This window comes from Chelonoidis abingdonii, chromosome 23 (genome assembly GCF_003597395.2).
Source record: "Chelonoidis abingdonii isolate Lonesome George chromosome 23, CheloAbing_2.0, whole genome shotgun sequence".
In the NCBI taxonomy this organism is placed as follows: domain Eukaryota; kingdom Metazoa; phylum Chordata; order Testudines; family Testudinidae; genus Chelonoidis; species Chelonoidis abingdonii.
In genome coordinates, this window is record NC_133791.1 from 12859576 (window position 1) to 12877143 (window position 17568).

Sequence of the window (17568 nt, forward strand, 5' to 3'; positions counted from 1 at the left end):
GTTTTATTTCGAAAATCATCATACCATAACATTATTGACACAATCCAAAAAATTTTTTTGTAATTGCTTTTGAAATTATAAATCAACAATTGATTAATAGCTAGATTAAAAGTGTGTGTTTTCTGCCCTGTAATCCTATATAACTGGAGGCAGCTATATTTTACTAGATCTAGCCCATTGTCAGAAAGATGATTGCGAATCTGTGAGTGGTAGAAAACAAAATTTTAATCTGGAAGAATGATCTTCCTGTTTTTGAAATTGCTAGAAATTTTGCCATCAATTGCAGTGGAATCACTATTAAGTCGTAACTAACCTTGTTTAGAATATAGACATCCTTTTTCATTCACTGTTGAATCTGATGTTCAGTAACATATTAAAGAATGGACTGTTTTGGCAACTTGTCGGTATGTGTATGAAGAAAGATATATTAAGGTGCCGTATTATGTTTTGTAGACCTTGACTGCTGTGCAGTTTTTACTGTTGGTAGGCACTCCTGACCACTTTGTTCAGAAGCTTCATAATTATTCCTTAAATTTGCACTTTTTAAGTGCTTTTACTGCTAATTCTACATACTTTCAAAATTTATATTGTCATAAGAACATATAAAAGTGTCAAAATAAATAAGATAATGAACATGTGTTTTATTTGTGTGAGTAAGCAGTTGAACAAACTATGCAGGACTAAGCCCTTGGCAGCGATTGTATATATCTGTTATCCACTAATAAATTCCTGTATTTCATGGGACAGATTCCCAGTAGCTATATATTGTCATAGCTTCATTAAAGTCAGAGGAGCTATGACAACTTACACCTGCTGAGGGTCTGCCCTAGTAGATATAGAAAACAGAGACATGCTTCCCGCTGAACTCAGTAACTACTGCCTGTATGTTGTGGTGGGAGTATAAATCCTCAGAGTATGAGAAATACTAAATTATGCAAGTACCTATATTTATATGGATTTTCATCTTAAAATAAAGGCAATGATTAAGCATTAGAAACAATCATTTATGTTTGAAAATAGGTAAATGATTGTCAATTATTATAATATTTAATTTCCGTGCTGCCTTTTCATGAATCCGTTCACCGCTGGAGGGCAGTGAAAGGCAATAGTTAAAATATTGTGCTCTTTTTCTGACTTTCAGAAAAATATATGCTAAGCAATATATTAGGCTTCATTCCTTTTATATTTTTTTAAAACCATTTTGTTCTAGTGATGTTTTCCTAATGATTAAATCTAGTGAGCAGCCACTTTTTTTTAAGAAAAGTTGACCATTTGTTTTTGTCAGTCAGAAACAATATCCCGTTATGACAATAGCCTTAGTTGACAGAATGCAATGTAATAGGAAATAGCAGGGTAGTATCTGCTCTTGTTAATAAAACAGTCTTAACATACACACTGTTTATTACATGAGAGAGGTCAGCTATGATAGATGAACTTCATTATTCAATGTTTATGTAGCCTTTTGTTCTACATTTTAACCGTTCCAGTCTTTTCTTTGGATGCATTCAGGTTGATTTTGTTTTTGTTTACTTTATGATCTAAAATGACCTTAAGCTGTACAGACAACATATTTCTGCCTTGCTGTCATTGTTAATGATTAAAATAACTTTTAAGTGGATCCTGGATGGCTGTGATCTGCAGTGAGTAATGCAGAGCTTTTCTTCTTTAGTTGATGGCTTAAATCCAACCCAGGTTAGTAGTAACTGTATGTGGTTACCATCTCATGAGTGTTTGGGCATATATGAAATGTGTTGGAGATTTCAGTCCAGTTCCTAATAGGACAGCTGTCAACATAATAATCACCGTCATTGTGGAGATACTTGTTTGCCAGTCTTGGTAGAGGCACCAAAGAATGAATGAACATGGCGAATGAACTGACTTTTCATTCCTAATGGGAGAGCCTCTGATCTGGGGCTGATGCAGATTGGTGAGACTGTGCGGAGAAAGCTTCCTTTGCTCACTGTATACCTGTTCTGTGAATGTAGGACTTCAGTTTTCAGTGATGACAGTTTGACACAAAAGGGGTGTGTGTGTGTGTGTGTATAAAAATGCTTTTATATTTCTATTATGCTACATAATTCTTCTTTTTTTGTCTTTTACTTTGTTCCAGTTTTGGTTCTCTAGACTATCTGATTTATTATAACTGTGAAATCTCCACCAAGTTTTGTCAGTATCTGACATGTTTCTGTGAGATACATTTAATAAAGCCCTCTTTTATTCTTTTATAGCTGAAATGAAAACCCCAAAACGCAGACAGCCCTTTGTACCATTTGCGTTGCGGAATCACACTGGATGCACTCTATGGTTTGCTACCCTAACTACTACCCCTACCCGGTAAAGAACTGTTATGGTATCATTGTAACAATATTGGTCATGCCTTTCTGTGATGCTGGTACTTTGGGAAAGGACAAGAAAGTCGATTTGTATTCTGTTGATGTGTCTTGCCCTTCTTGGCAACATTTTTTTTTTAATTCAAAATTTTTTAAAATAAAACCATGAGAAAGCATAGTGACATTTGCAATAAATTAAAAAAAAAAATCACTTTCATTCATATTGGATCTAAATTTTTTAACACAAGCTAAAATCTCTAATCATGATGACCCTTTAATCACTTTGAAGCATTCCCAAAGTTGCCAGTACAATGTTTGATTTTCTTTTTAAACCTTCTAAAGACCATGTCCGATAGTTCTTTTTTTTTTTTTTTTTTTTGCAGAGCTGTTAGTTTTCTCTCATAAGACAGGTTTTACCATATTGTGATGCTAAGTTGCCTTTTTGTTCAGGAATATGTACAAATTAAGAACAACTACTTATACCACAGAAGTTTTAGTCTGGTGTTGTTCCAATTACAGTGCAGCGCTATCTCACAGTGGGAGTCCAGGTGTCGCTCCTGAGGAAAATGGAACATTTCTTGATGATACACACAATGTCAGTGAGTGGCGAGAAGTTCTCACTAGTGAGGAGATTCCGTTCGAATTTGAAGCCAGAGGGAAACTAAGACACAGGTGAAGGAGAAAACCATCAGTTTTCCTTTGGAATTTATTCACGCTGACAGGAGCACACATTTATATACCCATTCACGGGAATATACTTTTTGGAATGTTGTCCAGTAGATTTTTTTTTAATATTTGGCAATTTCTTAACCTTTCCTTAATTTTTACATACTTGAAAATATATAATATCTGTGGCTAAATTCTGCCATTAGACAAGCAACCTATTCACATTGATGTCAATGGGAGTTGTGTATAAATGATTTTTCTCATTTTAATTTTGTAAAAGTGGTATTTCCTGTATTTCTAGAGAAACTGGTGGGGAAAAAATTGTTCCTTTGCTTAACTGAGTGTCTGCACGCTCTGTGAAGAATATGTGTTGGTTAGCAGTTGAATTTAAAACCAGAGAATACTAACAAATATTTAACAAGTTTATTTTTTGTTTTGCATGTAGTGCATACAGGCTGTGGTTTTATTTGTATAATTTTATTAGCTGACCTTGGATAAAAGCACATTTTAAAATCCTTGGAATAGACAACTGTATTTTTACATTTGAATAGTCAAGAATTAATCTTCTCTTAATACAACAGAGAAATCTAGACACATATTGGTTCTAATTATTGTCTTGGCTTTCCTTTGTGAGGAGATGCTTTAGTCATAATTTGATTTTATCTGAACTGACAGGCACACACATGATCTAAGAATTCATCAACTGCAAGTGAGAGTAAATGGCTGGGAACAAGTCAGTCCGGTGTCAGTAGACAAAGTTGGAACCTTTTTCCGATATGCAGCACCTGACAAGAACACATCATCTTCTACTGTAAGTTCTGATTCTGAGTATATTTCAGTGATATCTTTTCACAAAGTTTACTTTGATAAAATTTTGAAGAGAAGATTACTATTTCTAAAGCAGTGACTGTTCACTGATAGGACCTTCATTCTCTTCAGTCAGCTCAAAATGAGTGTTTAATGTTCATGGGTCAGTTACCAGCTGACAGTTTTACACATACATTCGGTAGTCATCAAAGTTAGTCTGTGCTCAGCAGAGCATCGAGGCTTAGAATGACAGAAATATTGCATTAGTGAAGGTGTCATGGATCAATTGATTAAAATTATGAATCCCACCAACATTGCTCCCATGTCCTGTTCCTCTATTGCAGGCTTATTAGGTCTGCCTTCTATGATTAATTGATTGAAAATAAACGATCTTGACAATTTTTATGTAATTCTGGGACTGTTGTGTTGGGGTGTCGTTGCTTTGACAAAAATCTGTTTTGTGAATGAAAAAATTTAATTGGGCTAGCCCACAGGTTTGCATTCATGGTTGAGCTTAATGACAAAGCAGTCTTGTAGTCATAAGGAGTAGATAATGAAACTGACGGGCAACAGGCTGCAAGTTGCTGAATCCCCAGGGAAATTTAAATTTGATGGTCTCTTGGCATCAGGCAGACCTTGGCTCTAATTTTATAAAATTATTCAAAGGGCAAATCACTACTGAGCAGGACTTTTGGGTGTGGAGGACCTATTACATATTTTCAGTAGTCTTGACAGTTGCATATTATAGCAAGCATAGTATCATCTCAATTCCCTTGCCATATATATATTTAAGATCCATTTTTGCTTATGTCAGCAAGATGACATGGTAAAGAACTACTCTGCTGTTGAAATTACCCTGCATATATCTCTAGTACTGACGCATTTTCCAGCAACTCCCCTCTCTTCGTTGTTACAGAACTACAAAGTACAGGAAACAATAACATTTTACTTTTTGGAGCTAATCTTCCTGATACCTCTCCAGAGGCATGGAGAGCATCAGGAAGCCTATGGACTACAGTTTAGCTTTGCTTCTCACAAAGCAATTAGGTACTTTAGAAGGGACATTAGCAGTGTACAGTGTGCTCTGATTGGTAAGTTTTACTTTATTCTTGTCCAGGTTGGGAGCCCCATCAGTAGAACAAATATAATACATCCCCACGTCTATGTGAGTACATTTTTTCATTGTTCCTTTAGACATGCATTAATTAAAGTAGAATAATTCTATAAATGGAATGATTATTATTCTATCTTTATAAACAGTTTGACAGACTTGGTACAGATTGTACCCATGCAATGATACTGTGACTTCCACAATAAGATAATTGTTACTCCTGCGGGAATTCTGTTCCAAAAAAAGAAAAATTCTGCGCACAATATTTTAAAATTCAGCAAATTTTATTTGTCAGTAAATACATGTGGAGGCTCCAGCATGGCAATGGGGAGCATAGGCCACTAGCTGCATGGAGGTGGGAGATCACCCTGAAGCCCACCCGCTCCCTCCATTCTTCCCTGGGGACAGGGACTCGCTGGTGAGGCTGCACCCGACCCTGACACAGCACAAGGGCTCAGCCTGCCCCAAAAGCACCCGGGGCCCTTCTCCTCTGCATCAAATGTGGGCAGGCAGGCTCAGCCCAGCAGGATCCAAGTATGAAGGAATTTAGTGTATTTGTAAGGCCCGGCTTGACAAAGCCTTGGCTGAGATGATTTAGTTGGTATTGGTCCTGCTTTGAGCAGGGGATTGGACTAGATGACCTCCTGAGGTCTATTCCAACCCTAATAATCTGTGATTCTATGATACCCCTGCTCAGTCCCATCCGCTCTCCTTCCCCACTGCCTCTTCCCCCACTCCACCATCCCGATCCCTTTGCCCTGCCCCACCACAGGCACTCACCGTTGTGCAGAAAACTGGATGGCTCCCAGCACACACAGAAGGGGAGGACAGCTGGCACTAGGACCCAAGAGGCAGTGTCCAGCTGCACAGTTAGCTAGCCTGAATGGCACCATCTCTCACCCAGACACCTCTGGCGCATGACCACTCTTGCGGCTTCCTTTGCTTCCCCATCATTTTCTGCAGAGAAGCAAAGATGTCTATGTGAGACATGAGTTCTGTGTGCATGCAGTGACACAGAATTCCCCCAGCAGTACAATGTATTTATATGACATCTGATTCAATCACTCCTATTTCCTTGAACCTGTTGTATGGTTACTTCCGTTCTTCCATTATTTCCTTTGCAAGGAAAGTTGTTATTTTTTGAGGCAGAATGGAAAAAAAATAAGACATCCCCCAAGGAATAACAACTTATTTCGTCCTTGCAGGACACCCTGCATAACACTAACGACACTTATTTTTCTGTGTGACTTACCTCATTTCATACTAATTTACCAACAGCATAACACGTTGCAGCTTCTCTGTCATCTCAAGTAACACTGGGTGGAACTGATCTGTTTGCACAAATCTAATTTCTGAAGAACTAGGGTTTCTACGCAGCAAGGATAGTTATGTAGTAATAATTCAGGAGACCAAACAAAGCTGTTCATCATTCTTCATCATTCAAATGGAGAGTCGTCAACATCAGCTCTCCCACATACCGCAAGTGTGGATAGTTGTTTGTATAACTTTAACTTATGTCCTTTTTCATGTTCATAGAGTCCACTAAGCTAGTAAAACAGCATTTTTGTGGTTAGGGAGCATCTTGAACATCACTCCAATATTTCAAACAGTTCTCAACAACCCAGACAATATAACCTTCGTGTATGTGTGAAATGAGTCCAGACATCGTTGGGAGCTCTTGTCTAGGTTTTCACCTTCTTTGATTCTGGTTTCATATTCTGTTGATCCTGTTCCTTTCTGCCTTCTTCCTCTTTCACTTTCCTTTTTGACCCAGAAATATTCTCCTTTCTTTCAATGCAGATATCCCCGTGCCCTCTTATTTGGGGCTTTGTTCTGACTATGCTCAATGTTAACTCATCCTCCAGATGTTATTTCGTAAGATGTGCACTTTAATAGGGAGACATCATAGACCTCACTCACTAGTGCCCTGGTTCATCAGTTACATATTTGTGAGGTGAATACAAAACCCTACCAAGTCAGAATGTTAACACTTAACACCACTAGTCATTCTACCCAAGACGTAAATGATTGCATAAGGTGCAAGGCTTTTGGAGAATGAGACCGCAGTAGTTTCCAGGATGACTGAGCACTTGTTAAATGTGACTGTCCAGAACTGTAACTAGTTCGCTCTGGCACTGACTTTGTTAAATATGGAAGAGGATCTGCAGACTTTTAGGTCAGCTAAGAGAAAAAAAGAATAATGGGAGCATCTGGTAGAGTTTTCTTGGAATAGATTTCTAGGCATTGATATGATACCTGAAAAGGTAGAAGGGATAGGTGAGTGGGGAGTTATTTACATTTCTGTATGTTTTAATGTGAATCTTTTTGAGAACTGACCACTCATAGAGTTTAAGGTCAGAAGGGACCATCATGATCATCTAGTCTGACCTCCTGCACATTGCAGGCCACAGAGCCTCACTCACCCGCTCATGTAATAGACCCCTTGCCTCTGGCTAAGTTAGTGACATTCTCAAATCATGATTTAAAGACTTCATATTACAGAGAATCCACAGTTTACACTAGTTTAAACTTGCAAGTGACCTGTGCCCCATGCTGCAGTGCAGAGGAAGGCGAAAACTTCCCAGGGTCTTTGACAGTCTGACCTGGGAGAAAATTCCTTCCCAACCCCAAATATGGCAATCAGTTAGACCCTGAGCAGGTGTGCAAGACCCACCAGTTAGACACATGGGAAAGAATTCTCCGAGCCCTCCCCATCTAGTGTCCCATCATCAGCCATTGAAGATATTTGCTGCTAGCAGTCACTGATCGTCTACATGCCTTTGTACACAGTCTCATCATATCATCCCCTCCATAAACTTATCAAGCTCAGTCTTGAAGCCAGTTAGGGTTTTTGCTGCCAGCGCTCCCCTTGGAAGGCTGTTCTAGAACTGCCACTAATCACGAAAAGGTTTTACGAAGCATTGCTGTCTGTTTTCTCTGCTCTATTCTCATCTACTTTGATACCCTAATCTGCAGCAAACAAAAAAGGAAAATAAATCTTTTCCAAGCTGGCACTGCTTGACATGTTAACCCCTATGCAAAAGAAGCATAAGAAGAAAAGGCTGCTTGCTATGGCATGTCACTTTCTCTACCTCTAACCTATTTATTTGTATTGTGGTACCACCTAAAGGCCCCAACCTTGGATTGTTCTAGGTACTGCATACACATAACAAAAAAGTCTGACCCACCGAGCTTACTGTCTAAGTAGAACACTAGTTCTGGGCACATCTTCACACCATAAAACTCTTTTTAAAAACTGAAATATTTAGTGCTCGCAAGTAAATATGGGGGAAGACTGAGGTATGAGTAAACTGAATGGAAATTCCAGTTCATACGTTTACCTGTATAGAGCCTGATGCAAAGCCCATTGAAATTAGTGGAAATTCTCTATTGCTTTACAATGAGTTTTGGAGCATGTCCTTAATTCCTTTTGAGGATTGTATCCTATGGGGCTAAAATATGGCTTTTTAGGAAAGGAACAGTAAAGATTCTCCTATATTGTATAAACCTGTGGTTTAAATATTACAAAAAGTGTTCAATATTGTAGTAATACGAGCTACCGGCAACAGAAGGGAACACTGGTAAAAGCAAGCACCATAACCACAAAAGACCCACACTGGCCAGATTATCAAAAAATCAATCTGCACAAATAGCAGAATGACAAACTCTATTTTTGATAGAACAGTACTGTCTCCTCAAACACTATCATCAGTGACTCTGTCCAAGAGTCATTCAATTCCAGGAAAAAGAAGTGTTAGTTGCTCCCTTCCAGAATTTTTGTTTATTATTGAGTCAGTTTTAAAACAACAATCCTAAATGATGAAGCTAAGAGATCTTGGCACTGCTCATCTTCTCCTGCTGCTGTTGTCATCTGCTGTACTGGGAGCATAAGGTTAAATGCAGAACTATTGGTCTTGCACCTGAACTGGATTCAGAGTTCACCAGAAATATTTAAGAGCAAAACTTGAATTAAATAAAATATACTATAGCATAACATAATAGCAAGATTATATTTGTTAATACTGCTCTTCAAAATCTTTAGAATTCTTCTTTAAGGACATAATATTTTGAAATAGAAAATCTCAAGTAAATTACTAACCCCATAACTAAGGTTAGTATTGTGAGTTGCTTTCATTGGATGATGAGTTTAGTTGAGGGGTGTCAGATGATTTATTTAAAATCTTCTTGTGAACTTTGTACCGAGAACTGGGGCTGTGTTTAAAAAAATAAAATACTTCTCTGTTTTTCCTTATGATCTTAGACTTTCTGAATGTGCTCCTGGCAAGTGTCAGCAAAACTATGTAGATTTCATTGTATTATATTTGTTTTTTTTTACATTGTTTTAATAAAGTTTTTGGCAGTTCAAAATCCTGGACCGACTGTCCGTTCTTTCTCAAATACAAGAACATTTTCAGCATGTTCTGGGCACAGTCTCTTAAAACAATAGTTACTGTAGCAATTTTTCTTTGGGTCCATATACAGTATGGATATTTTATGTTTCTGTAGTGTGAAGGGAAAGATGAATTGTTTTAAAGTTTATAATGTCACTAAGGATTTTGTGGTGATGCATTGTGTGTGTATAAACTATTTTGTTAATCTAGATATCTGAGGGTATTTTTCTGACTGTGTGTGCAGAAGGGCAGTGATTGAAAATGAGAATGAACAGAACCTTGATTTATTACAGGTGGTTTTGAAATTTTTTGAAAACATGAAACATACTAATAAAAATGTTTAGCATAAATAATGCTCTTAACATTCTCGCTCAGGAATGCCTGTTTGCTACCATATATAGGGAGTTGCAGTTCATAAAGAGCAATTATTGTAGCAGGCCAAAACTGCTCTTCCTTTCTAGTGGGTTCGTTGTGTTTTTATTTTCATTCCATTTTTCCTGGAAGTTGACAAGCCCAAATAATGAGCTCGTTTTTCTCAAACATGATATAAACACAAGTAAAAGCTATGGGTATTTTAAAAAAATATGCGAAATATGTAAATTAGGTGTGGCCCTTGGGTTACTGGCAAGCTGCAACTACTGCAAGGATTGTGTATTCCTTTGCTAGATACCATCATTGCATTTTCTTATACCTAAACTTTTAAAATGGCTTTGCAGTTTTCTTCATTGCCTCCGGTTCGTGTGGTATTTGAAGTTACCATGGAAGGTAGCGCTCGGAAGGTGATTACAGTGCGCTCTGCGTTGATTGTGAAAAACAGGCTGGAAACACCAATGGAATTAAGGCTGGATAGCCCTTCGGCTCCTGACAGTAAGTCTCAGAACGCTATTGCTACACTGCCCTGCTACATATCGGTGAGGAAAACCTTGCCGTCAGAATCATTTATGATGGCCCCAGTTTTGGTTGTCTCAAAATTTTTCTTGTCCTGTTCTCTTGTAAAAATGAATGTCTAGAAGAGGCCATCAAAAGGTTCGAAGTATAAAAGCACATAAGACTTCCCTAAAAATCTTATGTAGAGTTTTTTTCCTGTGGATACAGTATGAAATCTCAAGCAACAACAAGAATTTTGTGTTATGCTATTGTCAAGTTAGTGTGACATTCCTGTCCCCAGCTTCTTTCAAAGCAGAAGAAAGGAATGCTTAAAGTATTGTGCTTTGTTTACTTGTCTTCAGTTTAGAAGAGTCAGACTTTTTATTTCTTTGCCTTAAGTCAAAGTTACATAAGCTTGTTTTCGACAATAGAGTCTTTACCAATGTCTAGGATTTTCATCATCTTAGTCAAACAACTTGAGAGCTCTATAAACAAGTGCATTTGAAAGACTTTACAGTATATTTGTGTCATATGTGAGAGGCCTTGCTTCTTTTTCTTTAACTGCAGCTATGTGACAGTCATCTTTCACCTGAGCAAGGAAAACGCTAGTACTGGCAAAGAAATGAATTCTGGACGTTGGAGTATTTCAGTGCAGATCTGAGGCACTGGGATATAGTGGTCTCACATCCATACTCTTGAACAGTTTTTAACCCAAATTATCTTGTATATCCACCATAATGGCAGAAGAACCAACTACCCGAATGAAGTTTGATTCCTGGAACCGAAGTTCTGAAAAACACCTGAATTTGTTTTTTCTTGGAGGGGGTAGGGGGACTGAGGAGAAGAGGTCGGGGGGAAGGTGGGAACCTTACAGATTTCAACACTATACTTGTGTTGACAAAAAATAGCCCTAACTCGGGGGGAAATGGTCAACAAGCTAAATTGAAGGAACCAAAGGGAGTTTTAATTTGCTGCTTAGGTGAATTGGAGGAGATGAGGATGCAAGAGGGCCACACCTCCTTATGAGTCCATGTCTAGAACATGCCGCAGATGAGATGAAGTCCTTGTGCTCTCCAACAGTCAGAATTTGGCAGAGGGTTTGGTCTTTGGCGCTGTGTGCAGACGTAATTCAAGAGTGTGGATCTATTTTGGCAATTGATTTGAACTCTAGTAATAGATGAGTAACTTTTCTGTCTACACCCACTTAAAATGGTACTTTTAACCAAGGCAACCAGAGAAATGAAGTTTGAACTCCAGCTAATTTTTTTAATCTGTTCCCAATTTATTGGAAATCAGCCCACTGGTTCTATAAGCAGGATTTTCTTGCTGCTTGACTCAATATTAGGGGCACTTTAAACAACAGTTTGGCATTTGGACCAAATGAACTACATATAATGGGAAATGTACTGCTTCCTTCATTAAAAGCGTTGCCCAAAGTTTATAACTGAAGAAATTATTTATAGTTTAACCAAAGGATGCAACCTGAAGCATGTGTTTTTTCTTTCTGATTTGGTTGCAGAACCTGTACTGCTTCCAGCAGAAATGCCGGGGGATTCCTTTGCTATTCCATTACATCTTACATCTTGGCGATTGCAGGCCCGGCCAAAAGGAATGGGAGTCTTTTTCTGTAAGACTCCCATTCATTGGACTAATGTGCAGAAGGCAGCAGAGGTATGTAGCAGCAAACGAGAGTGTCATTCGATGGAGTCTGAAAACAGCCGATTTTTCAGGTAATTTTGATCTAATAAGGGTAAATATTTTGTTATAACTTACCCGTTATTGATAGGTGAATTAATGTGAAAGTAAGTAGTACTAGAAAAAGCTAAAGTGGAATGGGAAAGGTTTTTCAGAGAAATCTTTGTAGAGTTTTGTTTTTGTTTGACACCTTAAATATAATATGAGGTGTTGAAGTATGACAACACTGTAATTACACAAGGAAGAGTAGATGGATATGAGATCATATCCATCAGAGTATTTAAAAATAGAAAATGGGCCCTGCTACGATGGCCGGAAGGAAGAACATTATGTCTCCATCCCAATCCCACAAGCTGTGGCTGGATGTACAAGGGTAGGGAACCACAAATCACTCTCCCAACTTCCTTTGATAAACAGCCACTACAGGTGCAGGAAGCAGAAATTGGCATTAGCTTGGCTGTGACACTTTCTTCTTTGCTGAAATCAGAAATGTACAGAATCTTCTTAGGAATCAGGAAACAGTTAGTAAAACGTTAGAGGCTTTTTAAAAACTTCTGTCATAAGACAAAAATGGTTCTTATAATGGTTCTTGATAATACCTATAGCAAAAGTGTAAAATTACAAAACAACCACTCTATTAACCTTTAATGTAATAAAATCAAATAATAGAAATTAGAGATGGGAATTAGGTTACCTAGTCTATCTTTCTGCCAATGCAGGATTGTTGTTTATGGTCCAAGTGCATTGTCCAAAATATTAAGTACTCTGTTTTAATCCCCATAATATCAACACATAATGAACACTACATGGTATCTCATGATTCCTTAGTTTGATACAGATATGGATGCCATCAACTTGTTTGGCCTTTCCCAGACCTGAAGAGCTCTATGTGGCTCAAAAGCTGCTCTCTCTCATCATCAGAAATTGGTCCACTAAAAGATACTATATCATCCACCTTGTCTCTTGAGGCTTTATATATGATGTTCCTAAAAATAGTTGAAGGAAATGACCTTTGCTTAGTGAATAGTTATTTCATAAAGCCAACACTTTATAGTTCAGATTTTAAAAAAATATATGCTGTTTTGAAGTCATTTCTGTAGGATGCTAAACAATTTTTATAAGATGAACATGTTACCTGAAGAAGTGTTGTTGTTTTACTACTTCATTTGATTGTCTAATTTCAATCCCAAAAGACGGTATAGTCTAGTGTTTAGAGCAGGGAGGACAAAAAATCCCCAGAATACAGTTGCATTATAGAATGTAATTTTAATTTATTTTGGCAAGTATAATTTAGTTTTAAATACTCAATACTTTGCAGTGTACCAATACATGTACTGTAATATATTTTGTAAAAGTAAAAGTTTAGTATTCTGAGACTACTTTGCCATTAAGTGTGTGTTAAGACGTGCAATAGGATTTGTTTGTGGGAATAATCAGTCTGTAGATTAAGGAAGATTCTACTATAATTATGTGCAGTAGTTCTCAGACTTGTTATGAGGTGTAATTGTTTGTAAACTGTGTTGAGAGTATCAGATGAGTCAATATAAGTGCAAAATATTTGGCGTATTTGACAATTAAGTTTAAAATGTTTATTATGGAGAATTAATTCTAAATGCTATACGGGTTTTGAATCGTGTAAATGCACTGTGGCGCGAGATTCAATCTAGTGCTTGCGAAGCCAAAGTACAACTATTCCATTCAGTCCATTGCTCTTTTTTCACACGCATCTGTCTTTCTTCATAGGTTTTGTGTGGCTATAAAGAAGGAGAATTATCCAGATTATATGCCCTCAAACATATTTTCTGACAGTGCTAAACAGATTTTCAGACAGCCTGGGCATACCATTTATCTCCTGCCAACTGTGGTAATCTGTAACTTGCTACCTTGTGAGCTTGAATTTTATGTTAAAGGGATGCCAATTAATGGGACGCTAAAACCTGGCAAAGAGGCAGCATTGCATACAGCTGATACATCTCAGAACATTGAGCTTGGTAAGATATTACAGAGGTATTGTTATTTGCTGTTACTACAAGAGCAGCTCAGAATGACTGCATGTTTTGTTATACAAACAACTATGGCACCAAAAAGAAAAATAAGCTTTTTAATACGATGTGATGTTTTCATTGGGTTGCAGCATTTCATGTGAAATTCATTCATCAAATACATACATACATACATACCAATTAGGAAAAAAAAAGCGAATAATCTGATAGAAATCTGAGTTGCTCCCCTTCCCTCCCCCCTTCCCCTTTGTTCCCCATACACAGAGAAAATAATGCCAAAAAGAAGCCAAACAAGAGTCTCTACTGGCTTGAGTTTGGTGTAGTTTAATTTCAGTCAGATTCAAAATGATATCTTGTCATGGACAAGCCTAGGTGTTATCAAGCACAATGTAAAACATCTGTGGGCTTCTTTGTAGCCTCCATGCAACATCTTGGAGTGTTAGGATAAGTCTACACAGCAGTTAGACACCCACATCTGGCCTGTGCCAGATGACTTGGGGTCAGGGTGCAGGGCTGTTGCATTGCTGTGTAGACTTACAGGATCGAGCTGGAGCCTGGGCTCTAGCACCCTGTGAGGTGGGAGGGTTCCAGAGCCTGGGCTCCAGCCCAAGTCTGGAAGGCTGCATAGCAATGAAACAGCCCTAGCCCCACGAGCCCAAGTCAGCTGGCACAGGCCAGCTGTTGGTGTCTAGTTGCTGTGTAGACATATCTTTAAAGGCTCTGTCAAATGAGTAGGTGATGTCAGTTTGTGGGCACTTGTTGCCAGGGGGATTTGATAGGGTTTGAGTGGCTGGGATGATTAGTGTACTTCTCACTGGTAGGGGTTGGAAGACTTTCAGAGCAGGGGAAGCATTAGTAGAGAGTCATCTGGTCCCCACATTAGTCTTGCAAGGTGGAAGTAATTGTTTCAGGCCAACAAACTGTGAAGGTCTTGGAGAAATACTGAGAGTAGGAGGAAACTGATGCTGAAATTTTCAGAGGTGCTGTGTAGATTTCATTTGATGTATCTATGAGCTCTGCTCTGATCTTGAGATACTACAGTTGAAGAAATTGTGTGTCTTTAATGTGAGTCAGTAGCTTCTCCTTGTTCAGTGTTTGCAGAAAAATATGATTGTCTTTCTCTACAGTCAAGTTTTAACCTGTATTATTGAACTCTAAACTGAAAAGAAAAATGCATCTCTTAGATATCCTGTACAGAATTCAGTCAGGAGGGGGCCTTGTCATGGCTAACCATGAAATGCTGTGAAAGACCAGCAATGTGAAGTGCAATATGTACATACATTCCCCAACCATTCTGTTTCTGATATTTGCAGTATTGGCAACTCTAAACGTTCAAAAATCATGAGCCAGGCCCACCCAAAATCAGGAAATTGGCTTTAAAATCATGATATTTTTAAAAAGTAGTAATTATTTTGGGTTCTTTTTCTTTACTTTCTGGTTTCTGAGCCTTTATGGTACACTCGAGTCACATTTTCAAGACTTTTTTTCAATGCAACCATCGGGTCTGGAAGCTTATTTCTCCCGCCTCCCTGCTTCCTCCCTTAATTAAAGCCGAGAGTTTCACAAAATCCCTTAATTCCAGGAGGTAGGTCTTAAAGAAAAATACCTAATGTTGCAAAACTCGCAGTAAAATCACAAGATGGCAACACTGTATTTGTAATATGTTAAATTTCCATGTGAGGCCAGTTTCAGATTTTAGAGTACTTAGAGGGCTTGGCTGTACAAAAACTTATATACTCCAGCTTGCTGTGAACTATCTACCTCATGCTAGCCTGCTGCGCCTTAACTATCTGGGTGGACCTCATGCCTGTGCATTAAAAGGTTCAGTAGTGTGCTTTGATCAAGGTACACTAGGGAATTCTCAGTGCACAGCTGCAGCATCCACGCAGATAGTTCATGTGCATCAGGCTAGTATGAGGTAGTTCTTCTCTGAGTAGTGTCCGTGTGAGTGCTCCACATCAGGTGCACGTGTTGATGTGAGATTTCTCATCAGCTAATTTTATTGCCACAAGAAATTGCCTTATTTTTAAAAATAACTATCAGAAAACTTCTAGTTAGTTTGAAATTAAGATATCCTGTGTCCACATACTACTGGAAAGAGTGTATTAGAAATACTGATATTGAAGGAGGATAGTTAGTTAGATATAACAGAATTATTTTTTTCAACACTTGCTGAGCTATGAGAATATTCTCAACAGATGAAATTTGCCATTGTGCAGAGGGCCTGCACAAGGCATATTTATCATCTGAGATTTAGTTTGAGGACCGTGATCACAGTTAATTCTTAGCTCATGTTTGAAAGTTAAACAGGTAGTTTTAAAAGGAAGTACAATCAGAGAAAGCTGTACAAAATATTCCAGGAAGCCTTGACTCTTTCTCAGAACTGTCAGTAGAACATGTTTTTTGTGTGTGTTTGTTTTTTAGGAGTGTCCTTGGAAAATTTTCCACTGTGCAAGGAGTTGTTGATTCCTCCTGGGACACAAAACTATATGGTCCGAATGCGATTGTATGATGTCAACAAGCGACAACTAAACCTAACCATAAGGATTGTATGTCGAGCTGAAGGGTCTCTCAAAATATTCATTTCTGCACCATATTGGCTAATTAACAAAACAGGTATGTTTAACTTAGCCGTTCATAACTGCTACTGAAAGTCACTCACCTGGAAATGAGGATGATATTTAGTATTGATTTGCTGTGCAACCAGGTATGACTTTTGAAAATGGATTAAAGAAAATGAAGTTGCAGAAAATAGGCTGCATCAAATAGCAAATATCCATTCTCATTGTGAAGGTCTTGTAAACAATTAAATAACTGAGTTGTTGCAATGAACATTTTAAAAATTGGTAGTTATGTATTTTTAAATGTAATAAGGTGCCTAAGTTAGAGCCCTTGGTTAAGTTCTGAATACATCAAAATAAACTGATAGAATTTTTCAAACATTGAAGAACCTTCATCAAGTAACAGAAGTCTAAAGCAATCATTAAGAACATAAGAACGGCCATACCGGGTCAGACCAAAGGTCTATCTAGCCCAGTATCTGTCTATCGACAGTGGCCAATGCCAGGTGCCCCAAAGGGAGTGAACCTAACAGGCAATGATCAAGTGATCTCTCTCCTGCCATCCATCTTCGTGCTCTGACGAACAGAGGCTAGGGACACCATTCTTTACGCATCCTGGCTAATAGCCATTTATGGACTTCACCACCATAAATTTATCCAGTTCTCTTTTAAACACTGTTATAGTCCTAGCCGTCACAACTTCCTCAGGTAAGGAGTTCCACAAGTTGACTGTGCGCTGTGTGAAGAAGAACTTCCTCGTATTTGTTTTAAACCTACTGCCTATTAATTTCATTTGGTGACCACTAGTTCTTGTATTATGGGAATAAGTAAATAACTTTTCCTTATCCACTTTCTCCACATCACTCATGATTTTATATATCTCTATCATATATATCCCCCCTTAGTCTCTTCTTTTCCAAGCTGAAGAGACCTAGCCTCTTTAATCTTTCCTCATATGGGACCCTCTCCAAACCCCTAATCATTTTAGTTGCCCTTTTCTGAACCTTTTCTAGTGCTGGAATATCTTTTTTGAGGTGAGGAGACCACATCTGTACACAGTATTCGAGATGTGGGCATACCACGGATTTAGATAAGGGCAATAATATATTCTCAGTCTTATTCTCTATCCCTTTTTTA

General features: G+C 38.1%; 1 protein-coding gene across 1 annotated transcript in view; it reads left to right on the forward strand.

Annotated features, from left to right (window-relative positions):
- The window catches only part of VPS13D (vacuolar protein sorting 13 homolog D), a 192371-nt gene that overhangs the window by 65718 nt on the left and 109085 nt on the right, over positions 1-17568 (forward strand). Inside the window, exons 41-48 of the mRNA XM_075060347.1 lie at positions 2229-2334; positions 2850-3002; positions 3672-3807; positions 4921-4968; positions 10022-10172; positions 11692-11902; positions 13611-13858; positions 16295-16486. Coding sequence (XP_074916448.1) covers positions 2229-2334; positions 2850-3002; positions 3672-3807; positions 4921-4968; positions 10022-10172; positions 11692-11902; positions 13611-13858; positions 16295-16486 — 1245 coding nt within the window. The remainder of the gene's footprint in view (positions 1-2228; positions 2335-2849; positions 3003-3671; positions 3808-4920; positions 4969-10021; positions 10173-11691; positions 11903-13610; positions 13859-16294; positions 16487-17568) is intronic.